At 55.8% G+C, this 20,522-nt stretch overlaps 1 protein-coding gene and 1 long non-coding RNA gene across 2 annotated transcripts; one reads left to right on the forward strand and one right to left on the reverse strand.

The window, feature by feature from the left end:
- The first annotated feature begins 85 nt into the window (after positions 1-85).
- Positions 86-2,226, forward strand: LOC140598989 (uncharacterized). Its single transcript, XR_012001526.1, has 2 exons — positions 86-1,017; positions 1,160-2,226. It is a non-coding gene; the product is annotated as an uncharacterized lncRNA (long non-coding RNA).
- A 3,404-nt stretch (positions 2,227-5,630) lies between these two features.
- Positions 5,631-13,431, reverse strand: LOC112926894 (uncharacterized). Its single transcript, XM_072760149.1, has 7 exons — positions 13,413-13,431; positions 13,008-13,148; positions 11,244-11,324; positions 10,199-10,558; positions 6,675-7,067; positions 6,449-6,571; positions 5,631-5,905 (listed from the first exon to the last, which is right to left on the reverse strand). The coding sequence occupies exons 1-7, from the start codon at positions 13,429-13,431 to the stop codon at positions 5,631-5,633; spliced, it is 1,392 nt and encodes a 463-aa protein (XP_072616250.1).
- Positions 13,432-20,522: the final 7,091 nt, after the last annotated feature.

Raw genomic sequence — 20,522 nt, forward strand, 5'->3', positions numbered from 1 at the left:
CCCGGGGCCTCCCCCTTCCCTGGGCCTCCCCCCCCTCCCCCTCCCCCGGGCCTCCCCCCCTGTCCTTCCCCCTCCCTCTCCCCCTGGCCTCCCTCTCCCCTGGGCACCCCGCCGTCCCCCTCTCCCCCCACAGGTCTCCGGGTCTCTGTGACCCGGATTTGTTAATCTATAGGATCCTGTAGGGACTCGGAGTCCCAGGTCCCAGGACAGCACGGCGGGGGAGGCTGGGCCGCAGCAGGTCCGAGGGGCGCCAAGGCGAGCCTTGGCACCAGTGAGGCAGGGACCCCAGGGTACGTGGCTTCTTGTGCAAGAGGTGGCCGTTTTGTTTTCATTTTGAGTGTGTCCAAAAAGTATTCCTGAAGGGTGCACAGGCACCCATTCTAAGGCACCGTTTTCAAAAATCACCCATTTTGTGCGTGTGTTACTGGCCGTATTGTTGGGAAGGTGGGCAGGAAGGCAGGAAGGCCCGGGGGAGGCACGTCCGCGGGGCAGCAGGTCCCGGGGCGCTGACCCTCGCCTGCAGGTGCGTAGCCTACAGGTGCAGCCGCTGGGCCCCGAGCCGGGCCGGAGCCTCCTGCGCCACCTGCGAGCCCGGGGCGGGGAAGGCCGTGCTGTCCCCTTGGCTTCCGTGGCCCGTGGCCCTGGAAGGTTCTCTTGCAGCCTTCTGTTGGGAAGCTCGCAAATACATAAATACTTCGCCACGTGTGATCTTTTCCTTTGAAAATAAAAACATCTGGCTCATTTCAAGAACCCAGCGTTTCTTACTGCTCCTCCCAGAAGCACCCACAGCTGCCCTGGCCCCCAGGTAGCGGTCGGGCGGCAGGGCACCCCGGGACGTCGGGGCACCCAGCCCGGGAGACAGTGCTGCAGCCACACGGCACTCAGCGCAGCGGGCCGAGCACCGGGTCAACACACGTCAGATCCACATACATCAAGAATACCGATGGCAATGCAGCTGCTTTTCTAAGTGAAAAAATAAAGGAGCGCGTGACAAGGACTTTTGTCCTCATCAGCCCGGTAAGAAAGCTCAAAGCCCGTATCTGTTGCCACCTGAGCATTCCTTCCGCTCCACTTGGGCATGTTAGAGACCAGGAGCCCTGGACCGTTACCTACTTCAGCCTTGTTTCTTCTTTGTCTCATTTATGTTTTTCACAAGCAGATGATAAACGGCAGGGCGGCGGCCAGACACTGGCGGGTGCTGTTAAGGGGCAACGGCCACGAGCAGGAGGGAAGGCTTTGGGGTGCCCGGTGCTCTGCAAGGCGATGCGGCTCTGAAGATGAATGGGCAGCTCTGGGGTTACTAACGATGCTAACTGTTCATCTACCGGGGACTCCCAAACGTTTTCTAGACGTCTGTGTCTGGCCAGCAACATGAGACAGAGGAAAGGAATCACCCGCGTGTGCAAATGAAGACAGCAAGGCTTACGGACGCGATAAAAATCAGGCGGTTAATGGGTGATGACACTGGTAACGTGTTTTACTCTCAACCATGAAATCAAGTGTCTCCACACTGTGTTCCCCGGCGCCTGAAGAGGAGAGAATGCCGTGGCCAAAAGGGATTGGGAAATGTCGAATACTGGATTCACTTTTGGAGATTCACCATGCACATCGGCACGCTTGGAGGTTCGAGGGAGGGGGTACTGCAGGGCGAGAGTAAAGCACACATTACAAAACAAAACAAAACAAAACTTAAAAATAAAAATAAAAAATAAAAAAATAAAGCACACATTACAAAGTTTAACTTCATTCCACCTTGAGTTTATCAAACTAATTTGACCACTAAATTCCGTTTTTTCATGGAGCAAGTATTAAAATCTCAAAGAGTTTCTAATTTGAGTGATGCAATTTGAGCGGTGCTTCACTAATGATGGGCTTCAGGACAGGCTGCTTGAAAATATGGCATATTGAATATTTTAAACTGAAGGAGTTGCAGAGAACAGTAGGAGCAAGATCCTTAGGAGCTCTTCCTCTACCTCCACCCTCTTCCTCTGAGAAGCGCCTGCCTTATCTCTGAAGACAAAGGGACACAGAGAGGAACCCTAACACGCAGGATTCACTAAGTTCCCCCAGTTCACTCCGATTGCCGCGTACTCTCTGCTCTAACACGTTCCTACGTGACTGTGCAGCCTGCGTGAGTCCAGCATTCAAGCCCAGGCCTCACTGTTCCCTCCGGTCTCTATTTCCGCCTGAAGGTTCTCCTGTCACATAAAACTCATGTTAAACACATGTGTATCCTTCTCTCCTGCTAATCTCTTTGTCGGTTTCATTTTCAGCCCCACCCAGGGACCCCAAGGACATACAGGAAAACTGTTTCCTTCCCTACACTAAATTATAAACATGAATCCTAATATCAGAAAGTATTGAATGTCTGTAACACACTCAGTGGATCTGGCGTCGCACAGAGATGTCTGGGACGCTCACACAAATCTGCGCTGCCTGACAGCAGATGCACACCCCCTTACATGCTTCTCCTTCCCACCACACGCCAACGAACTCCTCCTAGATTTTTTATAAATTCACACACACACACACACACACACACACACACAGCCTGGTTACTAGCACAGTGTGATGGGCGCCATGAAGAGGTGCAGGCAAGAGGGAGCAAAACACAAGGGAGGGACTGGTCCCCCATCTCGGTTTCCTCTTTGGGAATTAGGTTGACTCTTAGAGGAGGCAGCCTGAGATGGGGGGGGGCTTGGAGGGGGCGCGGGGGTGACCACCCCCTGGGGCAAGAGACAATTTAGGGAGGTACCAAGACTTCTGTGGGCATGCAAATGAGGAAACTACCTGAAATCCCCTTTACTATGCCCTTCCTTTTATTTTTTTTTTTTAAGATTTTACTTATTTATTTATTCCTGAGAGACCCAGAGAGAGGCAGAGACACCGGCAGAGGGAGAAGCAGGCTCCCTGTGGGTCCCCTACGTGGGACTCGATCCCAGAACCCGGGGTCACAGCCGCAGGCAGCTGCTCACCCCTGAGCCCTGGGCGCCCCTTGCCTTCCCTTTCCCTCCAGCCTGTGCTATCCCCACCCAGACCCTGGTGACCTGGGCTGCAGGTCTTCCTGGGGAAGTCAGACTGGCTGAGATGCTCCCAGTCGCAGAATCCCGTGGGGCCCCAGGGCCCTGCAGCTCTGAGGGACAGAAGTGCAGGTGTCCCTAAGGACAGGGATCTGAAATGGCCTCAGCAGCTCGAAGAAACACTCACTATGTGCTGCGATGAGGAATAGATACAGAAAATAAATCAATGTACTTAACTCCTCAGGGCTAACCCCATACATAATAACACAGGGAATATTTTTAAAGGAAAATAATAAATACTTTAATTATGTGGACATGAAACACAACATGTAACAGGTCATTGAATTGTGGACACATTCTATATGCAGAATTGCCTTCTTGATCTCAATGAGATTTTTTATTATTTATTGGAATATATTACGTTAGATAAAAGAAAGATTTTGATAAATCCAATTTGAAAATTTGTCACGAAAATGAAATCTTAAATGCATATATATATATGCTCAGGAAGACGCAGAGAGAGAAACAATTTTGCAATACATAAGTATATCTGATCAACAGGACATGCGTGTCTAAAATGTCTGTACAGTGTTCTATGCCAAATTTATCTCAATAAAGCTGGAAAAAAATAAAACAGTAAGCAGCAGATTTTTTAAAAAGTAAAGTAAGTGTCCCATCCCTTTCTCTCTATCAAGTATGCAATACGACACGGCTAAACCTGCTGTTGGTGTCAAGTGGGGGCTTAGGGCCTGCTCAGGTCACTGAGGCTCTCCACCCCCCCACAAGTCTCTTGGGCTGGGGAATGGAGCTGCCCTCACCCAGGTTCTCCTGCCCAGCTCAGCAAGTAGTGGCTGCAGCCATTCTGTACACTGTGGACATTTTCTTCTCTTTTGTCTTCCTACCCACAGAAGTGCTTTTTTTTTTTTTTAGAACTAGTTTTAAGACAAAGCTTCAAAACAAATTTTTTTTTTTGCATCAGCTAGTTACTAGTCCAGTAACTATATCTAGTAGGTGCTACACAGCTCCTTCTTCCTAACTGGTGGTTAGATGCAAGGGGGGAAATCAGATACTCTAGGCCCAATGTCATAACCCCCTGGTATGGGTTTTCATATTAATGAAAACATTAGTGTATGAACATTTGTCTAAGTGAATAAAATACTGTGAGGTAGACCAAACATTTAAAAACAAAAGTCTGGGCAGCCTGGCTGGCTCAGTGGTTTGTTGTCTACATTTGGCCTGGGGCCTGATCCTGGAGACCTGGGATCGAGTCCCACGTCGGGCTCCCTGCAAGGAGCCTGCTTCTCCCTCTGCCTGTGTCTCTGCCTCTCTCTCTGTGTCTCTCATGAATGAATAAACAAAATCTTTAAAAATAAATAAATAAATAAATAAATAAATAAATAAATAAATAAATAAATAAATAATAAATAAAAACAAAAGTCAATCCAAGGTAAAGAATAAGAGTAAGAATAAGGAATAAAGGAATTATCTTCTTGAACCTTCCCTGGGCTGCTCATTTATCATGTAAACATAATTGATCAGTTAGAAAATTGTTTTTTGTTCAAGTATTAAGACAAAGAAGCTACTGTCTTTGATGATGCTGGGAAGAGGAACGATGACGTGTTTGCTCGTGAACTAGAGGCTCAAAAATAAACATCAACTCCTAAAGGCCAAGCCTTAAAGGTAGTAAGCAGTATACCTCAGTAGTATATTAAGGAAATTAAAGAAATCTAAGAATATTGCTGATGTTTTCTTGCTTTGCTTGTCTAATTGCAAATTGAATACTGCTTCTGATCGAACTCCCTTAGGCTGCACTGATGGAAAGATAAACCAAACCGTTAGGCTTGAGCTTAGAACACACAGGAGAGAAAAAACTCAAAGACTCTTGAGATTCTCAGGGTGTTTAAACAGAATATAGCCTTAGAATGTTGGGAAAATCAAAATATTAAATTCTGATTGTGTTATCACCCATATTCCCAAATGAGAAAGAATCAGGCAAAGCATCCAAATAAATTAATGTAGCTTCTCAGGGAGGTGAGCTGCTAAGAGAATATGCATAAACATAATGAAAACCGCTAAAAAAAGTATTAGAAGAAATTTATTTTGCTTACTATCTTTGTTTTTTGAAATGGGAATTTCTAGTTTGCTTTTGCCTGAGTGGCTGTGTGAGGAGTTCTAGAAATTGCCAACAAGCAAGATTTGAGTTGGTGCTTGAGTACGTTGTTTTTTATTATCTCTTTGGTTTAAATGATGTCCACAAGAGGTGTCAAATCATTGCCACAAGGAAGTTTACTGATCTATTTGGCAAATTAAAAACATATTAGGCAAAAGAGTGCAACTTCTTGTTCTAAGTTAGGGATGTTTTCTTGGAATTAGTGAGCCTAGTTAGATGGAAGAATATAATGTCCACCACGACGTATCTCAGGATAGTGTGTGATTTCTGTCGATTTTCCTTGCAGTGTGCGCAAATGTACAAGAAAGAGAAAAGGTGTCTGTGGGCAAAAGGACATGCTGTAAACTAATCCTTCTCGAACTGCAATGACAATATGGATTTGAGGATCTTGTTAACTTGCAAATCCTGCTTCCACAGGTTTAGCATGAAGGTTCTGTATTTCAGACATTGCCAGGTGCTGCTGGCACTGGTGCTGGTGCTGCTGCTGCTGGTAGTGCTAGTGGTGCTGGTACTGGTGTTGCTGGTGTTGCTGTTGCTGCTGGTGCTGCTGGTGCTGGTGGCGATGGTGCTGCTGGTGCTGGTACTGCTGGTGCAGCTGGTGCTGGTGCTGGTGCTGCTGGTGTTGCTGGTGCAGGTGGTGCTGGTGCCGGTGGTGCTGCTGGGGCTGGTGGTGCTGGTACAGGTGGTGCTGGTGCAGGTGGTGCTGTTGGTGCTGGTGGTGGTGGTGGTACTGGTGGTACTGGTGCTGCTGGTATTGCTGGTGATGCTGCTGGTGCTGCTGGTGCTGCTGCTGCTGCTAATGAAGCTGGTGCTGGTGGTGGTGGTGGTGCTGATGGTGCTGCTAGTGGCCCTGGTGGTGCTGCTGGTACTGCTGGTGCTGCTGCTGGAGGTTCTGCTGGAGGGGCTGGTGGTGCTGCTGCTGATGGTGCTGCTGGTGGTGCTTGCTGGTGCTGGTGCTGCTGCAGCTGCTGCTGCTGCTGCTAATGATGATGCTGCTGCTGGTGGTGGTATTGCTGGTGGTGGTGGTGCTGCTGCTGGTGCTAGTCGTGCTGGTGAGGTTGCTTCTGGTGCTGTTGGTGCTATTGGTGCTGGTCGTGCTGGTGGTGCTGGTGGTGCTGGTGCTGGTGCTGCTGGTGTTGGTACTGGTGCTGGTGATGGTCGTGTGATGTTAGTGGTGCTACGAGTGGTGCTGTTGGTGCTGCTGGTGCTGCTGCTTCTGGTACTGGTGCTGGTAGAGGTGCTGCTGGTGGTGCTGTATGTGCTGGTGGTGCTGGTGATTCTGGTAGTGTTGGTGGTGCTGGGGCTGGAGGTGCTGGTGGTGCTGGTGCAGGAGGTGCTGCTAGTCCTGGTGGTCCTGGTAGTGCTGGTGCTGGTGAAGGTGCTGCTGCTGCTGGCCGGTGCTGGTGCTGCTGGTGGCAGTGCTGGTTCTGCTACAGGTGGTGCTGCTGGTGCTGGTGCTGCTGCTGGTAGTGCTGATGCTGCTGGTGGTGCTGGCGTTGCTGGGGGTACTGGTGGTGCTGCTAGTAGTGGTGGTGGTGGTGGTGGTGGTGGTGCTGCTGCTGCTGCTGCTGCTAGTGGTGGGGGCGAGGCTGCTGGTGCAGCTGATGGTCGAGCTGGTGGTGCTGGTGCTGATGGTGCTGCTGGTGCTGCTGGTGCTGGTGCTGCTGGTAAAGGGGCTGGTGCTGCTGGTGCTGGTGTTGTTGGTGCAGGTGCTGGAGGTGGTGCTGGTGATGGTGGTCCAGGTGGTTCTGGTGCTGGTGCTGCTGGGGTTTCTGGTGCTGGTGCTGGTGCTGCTGGTGCTGCTGGTGTTGGTGCTGCTGGTGCTGCTGCTGGTAGTGCTGATGCTGCTGGGGGTGCTGGGGGTGCTGGTGCTGGTGCTGGTGCTGGTCGTACTGGTGCTATTGGTGCAGCTTGTGCTGCTGGTGCTGGTCCTGGTGCTGTAAGTACTGTTGGTGTAGCTGATGCTGCTGGTGCTGGTGCTGGTGCTGCTGATGCAGCTGGTGGTGGTTCTGGTGCTGCTGGTAATGGTGCTGCTGGTGCTGATGGTGCTGGTAATGGTGGTGTTGTGCCGGTGCTGGTGCTGCGGCCCGTGGTAATGGTGGTGCTGCTGGTGCTGGTGCTGGTGCTGGTGGTGCTGGTGTTGGAGCTGGTGCTGCAGGTGATGCTGGTGCTGCAGGTGGTGCTGGTGCTCCTGGTGGTATTGGTGGTGCTCTTGCAGCTGCTGCTAGTTCTGGTGCTGGTGGTGCTGGTGCTGGTGGTGCTGGTTCTGCTCGTGATGCTCGTGGTGCTGGTGGTGCTGGTGCTGGTGCTGTTTTTGTGGTTGTTGTTGTGGTGGTGCTGCTGCTGGTGGTGGTGATGCTCATGGTGCTGGTGGTGCTAATCCTGGTGCTGCCGGTGCTGCTGGTGCTGCTGGTGCTGGTGCTGTTTTTGTGGTTGTTGTTGGTGGTGGTGCTGCTGCTGGTGCTGGTGGTGCTGCTGGTGCTGGTGGTCCTGGTGCTGGTACTGGTCGTACTGGTGCTATTGGTGAAGCTTGTGCTGCTGGTGCTGGTCCTGGTGCTGCTGATGGTGTAGCTGGTGCTGCTGGTGCTGGTGCTTGTGCTTCTGATGCAGCTGGTGGTGGTGCTAGTGCTGCTGGTGTTGGTTGTGCTAGTGCTGGGGCTCCAGCTCTGCTGCTGCTGCTACTGGTGCTGCTTGTGCTGGTGCTGCTGGTTTTGCTGGTGCTTGTGCTGCTGGTGCTGGAGCTGCAGCTGCTGCTGCTGCTGCTGTTGGTGGTGCTGGTGATGGTGCTGGAAGTGCTGCTGGTCCTGATTGTCCTTGTAGTGCTGGTGCTGGTGCTGCCGGTGATGCTGGTGCTGCTCGTGGTGCTGGTGCTGGTGCTGGTGCTGGTCGTACTGGTGCTATTGGTGCAGCTTGGGCTGCTGGTGCTGGTCCTGGTGCTGCTGGTGCTGTTGGTGAGGCTGGTGCTGCTGGTGCTGGTGCTGGTGCTGGTGTTGCTGAGGCAGCAGGTGGTGGTGCTGGTGGTGCTGGTGATGGTTCTGCTGGAGCTGCTGGTGCTGGTGCTGGTGGTGCTAGAGCTGGTGGTGCTGCTGGTGGTGCTGCTGCCGCGGCTTCTGCTGCTGGTGCTGCTGGTGCTGGTGGTGCTGGTGCTGGTCATCCTGGTGCTGCTATGCTGGTGCTGCTGGTGCTGGTGTTGGTGGTGCTGGTGCTGGTACTGCTGGTGCTGTGGTGCTGATTGTCCTGGTGGTGGTGCAGGTGATGGTCGTGCTGCTCCTAGGGGTGCAGCTGGTGCTGAGTCTGGAGCTGCTGGTACTGCTGGTGCTTGTGCTGGTGCTGGAAATGCTGCTGGTCTTGGTGGTCCTGGTGGTGGGGGTATTGGTGCTGCTGGTGCTTCGGGAGCTGCTGCAGCTAGTGGTGCTGGTGCTGGTGCTGGTGCTGCTGGTACTGCTGGTGGTCCCTTGGTGGTGGTGCTGCTGCTGATGCTGCTGGTGGTGGGAGGGTGCTGCTGCCTATGCACAGTTGCTGGTGCTGCAGGTGGTGGTGCTGGTGCTGCTGGTGCTGCTGCTGCTGGTGCTGGTTGTGCTGCTGGTGCTGGTGTTTCTGTTGTGCTGGTGTTGCTGGTGGTGGTGCGGCTGGTGGCACAGGTGCTGGTTTTGGAGCTGGTGCTGGTTGTGCTGGTGCTGGTGGTGCTACTGCTGGTGCTGGGTGTGCTGCTGGTGCTGGTGTTCTGCTGGTGCTGGTGGTGCTGGTGGTTGTGCTGCTGGTGCTGGGTTGGTGCCGGTCCTGCCCGTGCTAGTCATGGTGCTGGTGCTGCTGGTGATGGTGCTGGTGCTGGAGGTGCTGCTGGTCCTGGAGGTCCTGGTGATGTGGGTGCTGGTGCGGCTGGTGCTGCTGGTGCTGATGCTGGTGGTGCTGGTGCTTTGGTGCTAGTGGTACTGCTGGTGCTGGTGCTGGTGCTGCTGAAGAAGCTGGTGCTGGTGCTGGTGGTGCTGATCACGGTGCTGTTGGCGCTGCTGGTGTTGATGGTGCTGGTGCTGGTGGTGCTGGAGCAGGTGGTGCTGCTGGTCGTGCTGCTACTTTGGCAGCTGCTACTAGTGCTTGTGCTGCTGGTGCTGCTGCTCGTGGTGCTGGTGCTGGTGCTGGTGCTTGTGCTAGTGCTGATGCTGCAGGTGGTGCTGCTGATGCTAGTGCAGGTGGTGCTGTTGAAGTTGCTTCTGGTGCTGCTGGTGGTGCTGCTGGTGCTGGTCGTGCTGGTGGTACTAGCGGTGGCGGTGGTGCTGCTGGTGCTACTGCTGATGGTTGTGGTGCTGGAGGTGCTGCTGGTCCTGGTGGTCCTGGTGGTGCTGGTGCTGGTGCTGCCAGTGCTGCTGGTGCTGCTGGTGCTGGTGCTGGTGCTGGCCATACTGGTGCTATTGGTGCAGCATGTGCTGCTGGCGCATGTCCTGGTGCTGCTGGTGCTGTTGGTGTAGCTGGTGCTGCAGGTGCTGATGCTGGTGCTGCTGATGCAGCTAGTCCTGGTGCTGGTAGTGCTGGTGATGGTGCTGCTAGTACTGCTGGTGCTGCTGGTGCTGTTGGTGCGGCTGCTTCTGGCAGTGGTGCTGGTGTTGGTGGTAGTTGTGTTGTGCCAGTTCTGCTGGTTGTGGTGGTGGCGGTGGTCACGCTGCTACCGCTGCTGCTGGAGGTAGTGCTGGTGGTGCTGCTGGTGCTGCAGCTGGTGATATTGGTGCTGCTGGTGGTGGTGGTCGTCGTGCTGCTGCTGCTGGTGATGATCCTGCTGGTGCTGGGGCTGGAGATGCTGGTGTTTCTGGTGCTGGAGCTGCTGCTGGTCTTACCGTTATTGTGGTGCTGGTGCTGGTGGTGCTGGTACTGTTGTTTTTGTTTTTGTGGTTGTGGTGATGCTGCTGCTGGTGCTGCTGGTGCTGCTTCCAGTGGTGCTGGTGCTGGTGGTGCTGGTCTGCTGGTGCTGGTTTTGGTGCAGGTCGTGCTGTTGTTTTTGGTGCTGTTGGTCCTGGTGCTGGTGCAGGTGGTGTTGGTGAAGCTGGTGCTGCTGGTGCTGGTACTGCTGTTGCTGGTGAAGCTGATGCTGCTGGTGCTGGTGCTGGTGCTTCTGGTGCTGTTGGTGTTGGTGATGCTGGTGGTGCTGGTGCTGGTTTCACTGATGCTCTTGGTGCTAGTGGTGGTGGTACTGCTGGTGCTGGTGCTGCTGGTGCTGATGAAGTCGGTGCTGCTGGTGCTGGTGCTGTTGCTTCTGGTGCTGTTGGTGCTGGTGGTGCTGGTGGTGCTGGTGCTGGTGCCACTGATTCTGCTGGAGTTGGTGCTGGTGGTGCTGGTGATGGTGCTGCTGATGCTGCTGGTGTTGGTGACGGTGGTGTTGTGCCGGTGCGGCTGCTGCGGCTGGATGTGGGCTGGTGCCCTTGTTGATGGTGGTGCTGTTGGTGCTGGTGCTGGAACTGCTAGTGCTGCTGGTGATGATGGTGCTAGAGGGGCTGTTGATGATGGTGTTGCTGCTGCGACTGCAGATGCTGTTGGTGCCAGTCGTGCTGTAGGTGCTGCGGGTGCTGCAGGTGGTGGTAGTGGTGCTGCTGGTGCTGGTGCTGCTGGTGATGGTGCTGCTGATGCTGTTGGTGCTGCTGGTGCTGGTGCTGCTGATGCTGCTGCTGCAGCTGGTGCTGGTGCTGCTGGTCCTTCTGGTGCTGCTGCTGCTGCTGGTGCTGGTGGTGCTGGTGTAGTGCTGCTGGTGCAGCTAGTGCTGCTGGTGCTGGTGCTGGTAGTGCTGGTGCTATAGGTGCTGCTGGTGCTGCTGCTGCTGCTGCTGATGCTGGTGCTGGTATTGGTGCAGCTGTTGATGTTGGTGCTGCTGCTGGTGGTGGTGGTGCTAGTGGTGCTGGTGTTGGTGCTGGCCGTGCTGGTGCCATAGGTGCTGCTGCTGCTTTTGCTGCAGGTGCTGCTGGAGCTGGTGGTCCAGGTGGTGCTGATACTGGTGCTGCAGTGTTGTTACTGCGGGGGTGCTGTTGATGTTGGTCCTGGTGCTGCTGGTGCAGCTGATGCTGCTTTTGCTGGTGCTGGTGGTGCTGGTGCTGGTGGTGCTGGTGCTGGTACTCCTGGTGCTGCTGGTGCTGGTTGTCCTGGTGCTGGTGCAGGTGCTGGTCATGCTGCTCCTAGGGGTACAGCTGGTGCTGAGGATGGAGCTGCTGGTACTGCTGGTGCTTGTGCTCTTGCTGGTGCTGGTGGTGCTGTTGATGTTGCTTCTGGTGTTGCTGGTGCTGCTGGTGGTGCTAGCGGTGGTAGTGCTGCTGCAGGTGCTACTGCAGACGGTAGTGGTGCTGGATGGGCTGCTGGTCCTGGTGGTTCTTGTGGTGCTGGTGCTGGTGCTGCCAGTGATGCTGGTGCTGCTCATACTGCTTGTGCTTGTGTTGGTGCTGGCCATACTGGTGCTATTGGTGCAGCATGTGCTGCTGGTGCTGGTCCTGGTGCTGCTGTTGCTGTTGGTGTAGCTGGTGTTGCTGGTTTTGGTGCTGGTGCTGGTGGTGATGCTGCTGGTGGTGGTTTTGGTGCTGGTGCTGCCAGTGCTGGTGCTGCTGATGCTGCTGGTGCTGTGGCAGGGGCTGCTGGTGCTGCTGGGGCTGGGGCTAGGGCTGGGGCTGCTGGTGTTGGTAGTCCTGGAGGTTCTGTTGTTCCTGATGGTCCTTGTCGTGCTGGTGCTGGGGCTGCCTGTGATGCTGGTGCTGGTGCTGGTTCTGGGGCAGGGCGTGTTGGTTCCATTGGTGCAGCTGGTGCAGGTGCTGTTGCAGCTAGTGCTTCTGGTGCTGGGGGTGCTGCTGCTGGTGCTGTTTGTGCTAGTTGTGCTGGTGATGCTGTTTGTGCTGGTGGTGCTAGAGCTGCTTGTCCTGCTGGTGGAGCTGCTGGTGGTGCTGGTGCTGCTTGTGCTGCTGGTGCTGGAGCTGGTGCAGATGGTGCTGCTGGTGTTGGTGCTGTTGGTCCTGATGGTCCTTGTGATGCTGGTGCTGGTGCTGCCTGTGATGCTGGTGCTCCTCTTGGTGCTGGTGCTGGTGCTGCTGCTGGTCGTACTGCTGCTATTGGTGCAGTTTGTGCTGCTGCTGCTGGTGGTGGTGCTGGTGCTGGAACTGGTGTACTGGTGTATTGGTGCAGCTTGGGCTGCTCGTGCTGGTCCTGGTGGTACTGGTGCTGTTGGTGTAGCTGGTGCTGCTGGTGCTGGTGCTGGGGGTGCTGGTGATGGAGCTGCTGGTGTGGCTTGTGCAACCAGTGCTGCTGCTTTTGGTAGTGGTGCTGGTGCTGGTGCTGGTGGTGTTGAGCCAGTGCTACTGCTGTGGTGGGATGTGCTGCTGGTGCCCGTGGTTATGGTGGTGCTGCTGGTGTTGGGGCTGGACCTGCAGGTGCTGCTGGTGATGTTGGTACTGGTGGTGCTGGTTGTGCTGGTGATCGTGCTGCTGGTGCTGAGACTGCAGCTGCTGCTGCTGCTGCCAGTGTTTGGTGATGGTGGTGGTGGTTATGGTGCTCGTGCTACTGGTGCTGGGGCTGCATCTGCTGCTGCTGCTGCTGGTGTTGCTGGTGCTGGTTCTGGAAGTGCTGCTGGTCCTGATGCTCCTGGTGGTTCTGGTGCTGCTGGTGCTGATTGTGCTGGTGCTGGTGCCGGTGCTCATCAGGCTGATGCTATTGGTGCTGCTGCAGCTTTTGCTGCATGTGCTGCTGCAGCTGGTGGTCCTGGTGGTTCTGGTACTGGTGCTGCGGTGTTGCTAGTGCGGGGGGTGCTGTTGATGGTGCTGCTGGTGCTGATGGTGCTGGTGCAGCTGATGCTGCTTGTGCTGGTGCTGGTGCTGTTGGTGCTGGTGGTGCTGGTGCTGGTGGTGCTGGAGCTGGTGGTGCTGCTGATGGTGCTCGTGGTGCTGTAGGTGCTGCTGCTGGGGCTGTTGGTGCTGGTACTGGTGCTGGTGCTGCTGGTGCTGGTGTTAGTGGTGCTGGTGCTGGTGTTAGTGGTGCTGCTGACGGTGCTGCTGGTGCTGCTAGTGCTGCAGCTTCTGGTAGTGGTGCTGGTGCTGCTGGTGGTGTGTTGGTGCGGCCGCTGGTGCTGACTGTGTTGCTGGTGCTGGTGTTTCTGGTGGTGGTGGTGGTGGTGCTGGTGGTGGTGCTGGTGTTGCCTCTGGTAGGGGTGCTGGTGCTGTTGCTGCTGGTGGTGTTGCTGCTGGTGCTGCTTGTGGAGGAGGTGCTGCTGCTGGTGCTGCTCATACTGGTGGTGCTGATTGTGCAGGCAGTGCTGGGGGTGCAGCTGCTGGTGCTGGTGCTGCTGGTGTTGCTTGTGGTGCTGGTGGGGCTGGTGGTGGTGGTGCTGGTGCTGGTGGTGCGTTGGTGCTGGTGTTGTTGGTGCTGGTGCTGCCGGTGCTGCTGGTGCTGCAATGCTGACGGTAGTGCTGCTGCTGCTTGTGGTGGTCTTGCTGCTGTTGCTGCTGGTGGTAGTAGTGTTGGTGGTGATGCTTGAGGTGGTGGTGGTGCCGGGGGTGGTGGTGGTGGTCGAGCTGCTGCTGCTGCAGCTGCTGCTGATGGTGCTGCTGGTGCAGGGGCTGGAGATGCTGGTGCTGCTGGGGCTGGGGCTGGGGCTGCTGGTGCTGCTGGTGCTGGAGGTGCTGCTGGTCCTGATGGTCCTTGTGGTGCTGGTGCTGGTGCTGTCATGATGCTGGTGCTGCTCGTGGTGCTGGTGTTGGTGCTGGTGCTGGTCGTGCTACTGCTAGTGGTGCAACTGGTGTTCTTGCTGGTGCTGCTGAAGCTGCTGCTGGTGATGGTGGTGCTGGTGCTGCCTGTGCTGCTTGTGCTACAATGCTGACGGTGGTGCTGGTGGTGGTGGTGGTGGTGGTGGTGGTGGTGGTGGTGGTGGTGGAGGTGGTGGTTGCGCTGCTGCTGCTGCTGCTGCTGCTGCTGCTGGTGATGGTGCGGCTGCTGCTGGGGCTGGTCGTACTGGTGCTATTGGTGCAGCTTGTGCTTCTGGTGCTGCTGGTGCTGTTGGTGTAGCTAGTGCTACTCGTGCTAGTGCTGGTGCTCTAATGCAACTGGTTGTGGTGCTGGTGGTGCTGGTGATGCTGCTCCTGGTGCTGCTGGTCCTGCTTCTGGTCGTGCTGGTGCTGGTGATGTTGGTGTGCTGATGCTAGTGCAGGTCGTGATGGTGCTTTTAGTGCTGCTGTACCTGGTGCTGGTGCAGCTGGTGGTGGTGCTGGTGGTGCTGGTGCTGATGCTGCCAGTGCTGCTGGTGCTGCTAGTGATGCTGGTGCTGGTGCTTGTCGTACTGGTGCTATTGGTGCAGCTTGTGCTGCTGGTGCTGCTCTTGGTCGTGCTGCTTCTATTGGTGCTGCTGGTGCTGGTGCGGGAGCAGTGGTGCTCCTGGTGCTGGTGTTGCTGCTGCTGGTGCTGTTTGTGCTAGTGGTGCTGGTGGTGCTGGTGCTGGTGCTGCTGATTGTGCTGGTGCTGGTGCAGGTGCTTGTCGTGCTTGTGCTATTGGTGCTGCTGGTGCAGCTGGCGCTGCTGGTACTGGTGCTGGTGCTTGTGCTGGTGGTGCTGCTGGTCCTGGTGCTGCTGTTGATGTTGGTGTAGCTGATGCTGCGGGTGCTGGTGCTGGTGGTGCTGGTGATGGGGCTGCTGGTACTGCTGGTGCTGCTGGTCCTCTTGGTGTGTCTGCTTCTGGTAGTGGTGCTGGTGCTGGTGGTAGTGGTGTTGTGCCGGTTCTGCTGCCTGTGATGGAGGTGGCGGTTATGCTGCTGCTGCCGCTGCTGCTGCTGGAGATAGTGTTGGTGGTCTGCTGGTGCTGCAGCTTGTGATATGGGTGCTGGTGGTGGTGGTGGAGGTCCTGCTGCTACTGCTGGTGATGGTCCTGCTGGTGCTGGGGCTAGGGATGCTGGTGTTTCTGGTGCTGGAGTTGCTGCTGGCCTGACGAAACTTCTGGTGCTGATGCTGGTGCTGCTGGTGCTGTTGTTTTTTATTTTGTGGTTGTGGTGATGCTGCTGCTGGTGCTGCTGGTGCTGCTTCTGGTGGTGCTGGTGCTGGTGGTGCTGGTCTGCTGGTGCTGGTTCTGGTGCAGGTCGTGCTGGTGCTTTTGGTGCTGCTTGTCCTGGTGCTGGTGAAGCTGGTGCTGCTGGTGCTGGTGCTGGTGCTGCTGGTGCTAGTGGTGCTGGTGGTGCTGGTGCTAGTGCCGCTACTGCTGTTGATGCTAGTGGTGGTTGTGGTGGTGGTGGTGGTGCTGCTGATGCAGCTGGTGCTGGGGATGGTGGTGTTGGTGCTTGTGCTGCTGGTGATGCTGGTGCTGATTGTGCTGGTGCTGGTGCAGGCGCTGGTCGTGTTGCTCCGAGGGGCGCTGCAGGTGCTGAGGCTGGAGCTGCTGGTGATGCTCATGCTTGTGCTGGTGCTAAAAGGGCTGCTGGACTTGGTGGTCCTGGTGGTGCTGTTACTGGTCCTGCTGGTGCCACAGGTGCTGCAGGTACTGGTGGTGCTGATGATGGTGTTGCTGCTCATGGTGCCAGTGCTGGTGCTGGTGCTGGTGATGGGAGTGCTGCTGGTCCTGATGCTCCTGGTTGTGGTGATGCTGCTTGTGCTGTTGGTGTTGGTGTTGGTGGTGCTGTTGGTGCTGGTGCTGCCAGTGCTGCAGGTGCTGCAATGCTGACGGTTGTGTTGGTGATGGTGGTTGTGGTCGTCCTGATGCCAGTGCTGCTGGTGGTACTGCTGGTGGCGCTGCTGTTGCTGCTGGTGGTGGTCCTGGTGGTGCATTACTGGTGCTGCTGCGTCGGGTGCTGCTGGTGCTGGTGGTGCTGGTAATGGTGCTGCTGGTGATGTTGGTGCTAGAGGTGCTGGTGATGAATGTGGTGGTCTGTTGCTCCCAGTGCTGGTGCTGATGCTGCTGATGGTTTTGTTGCTGCTGGTGCTGCTGTTGGAGGTGGTACTGCTGCTGGTGCTGCACTTGCTGGTGGTGCTGCTGGTGGTGCTGCTGGTGGATGGTGGTCATCCTGCTGCTGCTCTGCTGCCTGTGATGGTGTTGCTGGTGCTGGTGCTGGGGCTGCTGGTGCTCCCGGGTTCGGGGCTGCGCCTGCTGGTGAATGTGCTGCTAGTGCCCATGGTTATGGTGGTGCTGGTGGTGCTGGTGCTGGAGATGCTGCTGCTGGTGATGATGGTGCTAGAGGTGCTTTTGATGATGGTGGTGGTGCTGGTGCTGCTGGAGCTGTTGGTGCCAGTTGTGCTGGTGGTGCTGCTGCTGGTGGGAGTGCTGGTGGTGCTGCTGGTGCTGCAGGTGGTGTTAATGGTGATGCTGGTGTTGGTGGTGGTCGTGCTGCTGCTGCTGCTGGGGATGGTGCTGCTGGGGCTGGGGCTGGAGCTGCTGGTGCTGCTGGTGGTGTTGCTGCTGCTGCAGCTGGTGCTGGTGCTGGTGATGGTGCTGCTGGTGCTCCTGGTGCTGATGGTGCTGGTGATGGTGCTGGTGCTGGTCGTGTTGGTGCTATGTTTCTTTAATATTGAAAAAAATTTTTAATGAAATTAAGCAGCCAAAAATTATTACTAGTAATGGGGAGAAAAACCTGATAAATCAAAGTCAAATTCAATTATAAATCTAATTTTTCATTTTATCCCTTGTATTAAAGGTTTAAGAAAGTGAAATTCTCCTACATACTGATTTATGTTTACAAGCAGCACACAAAACATTATTTCACAGAGAAATATTCAGTAATCCTCTTAATTGCAGTTTTTTTAAATCTAAATGCAATAATTTAAGAAGCTTACACACACAAACATTGTATACCCTGAACTACAAAAGTGGTTTTCAGAGACAGATATGATTTTAGTCAAGTACACATTTCCACAAGGAACAAGTACTAACGAACATGTTAATAAAACACTATCTCAAATGCATTTCCTGCCATCAGCTTTTTAAGCAACACCATTTCAACCACTGAAAGTATTTATTTTTAGAAGTTTTAATCGGACCTACGAAAATGAGTTCTCTTAAAACTTGACAACTAGTTGGTTATTAAGTCCAAAAGGTTTTAAATCAAAGCCTTCCAATACGGAAGAATTCACAGGAAAATTTCATTTAAAACAAGAAACAAAAAAATCATGCTTGTAATCTAAGGAATATTAAAAAACAAATATCTGTGCTGGTGCTATTGGTGCTGCTGGTGCTGGTGCTGGTCATGCTGGTGCTGCTGGTGCTGGTACTGCTGGTGCTGTTGTTGCTGGTGGTGATGCTTCTGCTGGAGCTGCTGGTCTGCTGCTGGTGGTGCTGGTGCTGGAGCTGCTTGTGCTGCTCGTGCTGCAGATGGTGCGGGTCACACTGCTACTGTTCGTACTGCTGGTACTGCTAGTGCTGGTGCTGGTGCTTTTGCAGCTGGTGCTGGTGGTGCTGGTGGTGCTGGTGGTGCTGGTGCTTCTGGTAGTGCTGGTGCTGATTGTGCTGGTGCTGGTGCAGGTGCTGATTGTGTTGATCCGAGGGGTGCTGCTGGTGCTGAGGCTGAAGCTGCTGGTGCCGCTCATGCGTGTGCTGGTGCTAAAAGGGCTGCTGGTCTTGGTGGTCTTGGTGGAGCTGTTACTGGTGCTGCTGGTGCTTCGGGCGCTGCTGGCGCTGGTGGTGCTGGTGACGGTGCTGCTGCTGCTGCTGCTGCTGGAGGTGCTGGTGCTGGTGCTGCTGGTGCTGATTGTGCTGGTGCTGGTGCAGGTGCTGATCTGGTTGCTCCTAGGGGTGTTGCTTGTGCTGAGGCTGGAGCTGCTGAAGCAGCTGGTGGTGGTGCTGGTGGTGCTGGTGCTGCTGCTTCTGGTAGTTGTGCTGCTGCTGGTGATGGTGGTGTTGTGTCGGTGCTGCTGCTGCGGCTGGATGTGCTGCTGGTGCCCGTGGTTATGGTGGTGCTGCTGGTGCTGGAGCTGGAGCTGCTGGTGCTGCTGGTGATGTTGGTGCTGGTGGTGCTGGTTGTGCTGGTGATCGTGCTGCTGGTGCTGTTGGTGCTAGTCATGCTGGTGGTGCTGTTGCTGGTGCTGGTCGTACTGTTGCTATTGGTGCAGCTGGTGCTGGTGCTGCTGATGCAGCCAGTGCTGGTGCTGCTGGTACTGGGGCTGGGGCTCTGGTGCTGCTGGGGCTGGGGCTGGGGCTGCTGTTGTTGCTGGTGCTGGAGGCGTTGGTGATCCTGATGGTCTTTGTGGTGCTGGTGCTGGTGCTACCGGTGCTGCTAGTGCTGGTTGTCCTCCCGATGGTGCTGCTGGTGCTTCTGAATCTGGTGCTGCTGCTGGTGCTGCTGCTGGTCGTGCTGGTGAGAGTGGGGCAGCTGGTTTTCTTGCTGGTGCTGCTGAAGCTGTGGCTAATGGTGGTGGTACTGGAGGTGCTTGTGGTGCTAGTGGTGCTGGTGCTGCTGGTGGCGCTGTTGCTCGTGTTGGTGCTGGTGCTGGTCATGCTGGTGCTGGTGGTGCAGCTGGTGTTGTGGCTGGTGCTGCTGAAGGTGCTGCTGGTGCTGGTGATGTTGATGGTGTTTGTGGTGCTAGTGGTTTTGCTGGTGCTGGTGCTGCCGGTGGTGCTGGTGCTGGTGCTGGTGTTGGTGCTGGTGCTGGTCGTGCTGGTGCTAGTGGTGCTGCTGCTGGTGCTGGTTGTGCTCCTGGTGCTGGTGTTTCTGGTGGTGCTGGTTCTACAGTTGTTGTTGGTTGTGGTGGTGATGCTGCCACTCAAGCTGCTGGTGCTGCTGCTGGTGGTGCTGGTGCAGCTGTTGCTGCTATTGCTGGTGATGGTGTGCTGCTGGTGCAGCTAGTGCTGCTGGTCCTGGTGCTGGTAGTGCTGGTGCTATAGGTGCTGCTGGTGCTGGTGCTGGTGCTGCTGCTGCTGCTGCTGGTGCTGGTGTTGGTGCTGCTGTTCCTGCTGTTGCTGTTGTTGCTGCTGCTGGTGCTGGTGGTCCTGGTGTTGGTGCTGGTAGTGCTGGTCCTTTAGGTGCTGCTGCTGTTTTGCTGGAGGTGCTGCTGGAGCTGGTGGTCCTGGTGGTTCTGGTACTGGTGCTGCGGTGTTGCTAGTGCTTGGGGTGCTGATGGTGTTGCTTGTGCTGCTGGTGCTGGTGCAGCTGATGCTGCTTGTGCTGGTGTTGGTGGTGCTGGTGCTGGTGGTGCTGGTGCTGTTGGTGCTGACTGTGCTGGTGCTGGTGCCGGTGCTCGTCAGGCTGGTTCTATTGGTGCTGCTGGTGCTGGTGCTGGACGAGCTGGTGCTGCTGGTGCTGGTGGTGCTGGTGCTAGTGGTGCTGGAGCTGGTGGTGCTGCTGGTGGTGCTCTTGGTACTGTAGGTGCTGCTGGTGCCATTGCTGCAGGGGCTGGTGCTGCTCGTGCTAGTGTTATTGGTGCTGCTGCTGGTGCTGCTGGTGCTGCTAGTGCTGCAGCTTCTGGTAGTGATGCTGGTGCTGGTGCTGCTGGTGGTGTGTTGGTGCTGCCCCTGGTGCTGGCTGTACTGCTGGTGCTGGTGTTTCTGGTGGTGGTGGTGGTGGTCGTGCTGCTGCTGCTGCTGGAGGTGATGGGGATGCTGGTGCTGGGGCTGGGGCTGCTGGTGCTGCTGGTGCTGGTGCTGGGCCTGCTGGAATTGCTGGTACTGGAGGTGCTGCTGGTCCTGATGGTCCTTGTAGTGCTGGTGCTGGTGCTGCCTGTGATGCTGGTGCTGCTCGTGGTGCTGGTGCTAGTGCTGGTGCTGGTCATACTTGTGCTATTGGAGCAGTTTGTGGTGTTGGTGGTTGTCTGGGTGCTGCTGGTGCTGTTGGTGTAGCTGGTGCTGCTGGTACTGGTGCCTCTGCTGCTGATGCAGCTGGTGGTGATACTAGTGGTGATGGTGTTGCTGCTGCTGGTGATGCTGGTGCTGGTGCTGCTGGTGCTGTGGTTAGAGCTGGTGGTGATGCTGCTGGTGGTGTTGCTGGTGGTGCTGGTGCTGCTGTGGGTATTGCTGCTGGTGCTGGTGCTGCTGGTGCTGCTGGTACTGCTGGTGCTGGTGGTGTTGGTTGTGGGCATGCTTGTGCAGCTGGAGCTGGGGCTGCAGCTGCTGCTGCTGCTGGTGGTACTGGTGCTGGTGCTGGAAGTGCTGCTGGTCCTGATGGTCGTTGTGGCGTTGGTGCTGTTGCTGTCATGATGCGGGTGCTGACCCTGTCCTGGTGTTGGTGCTGGTGCTGGTCGTGCTACTGCTAGTGGTGCAATTGGTGTTCTTGCTGGTGCTGCTGAAGCTGCTGCTGCTGATGGTGGTGCTGGTGGTAGTGGTGGTGGTCGTGCTGCTGCCACTGTTGTAGTGCTGATGGTGGTGCTGGTGGTAGTGCTGGTGGTGCTGCTGGTGCTGCAGGTGGTGATGGTGG

This window comes from Vulpes vulpes, chromosome 5, assembly GCF_048418805.1.
Source record: "Vulpes vulpes isolate BD-2025 chromosome 5, VulVul3, whole genome shotgun sequence".
Classification (NCBI taxonomy): Eukaryota; Metazoa; Chordata; class Mammalia; order Carnivora; family Canidae; genus Vulpes; species Vulpes vulpes.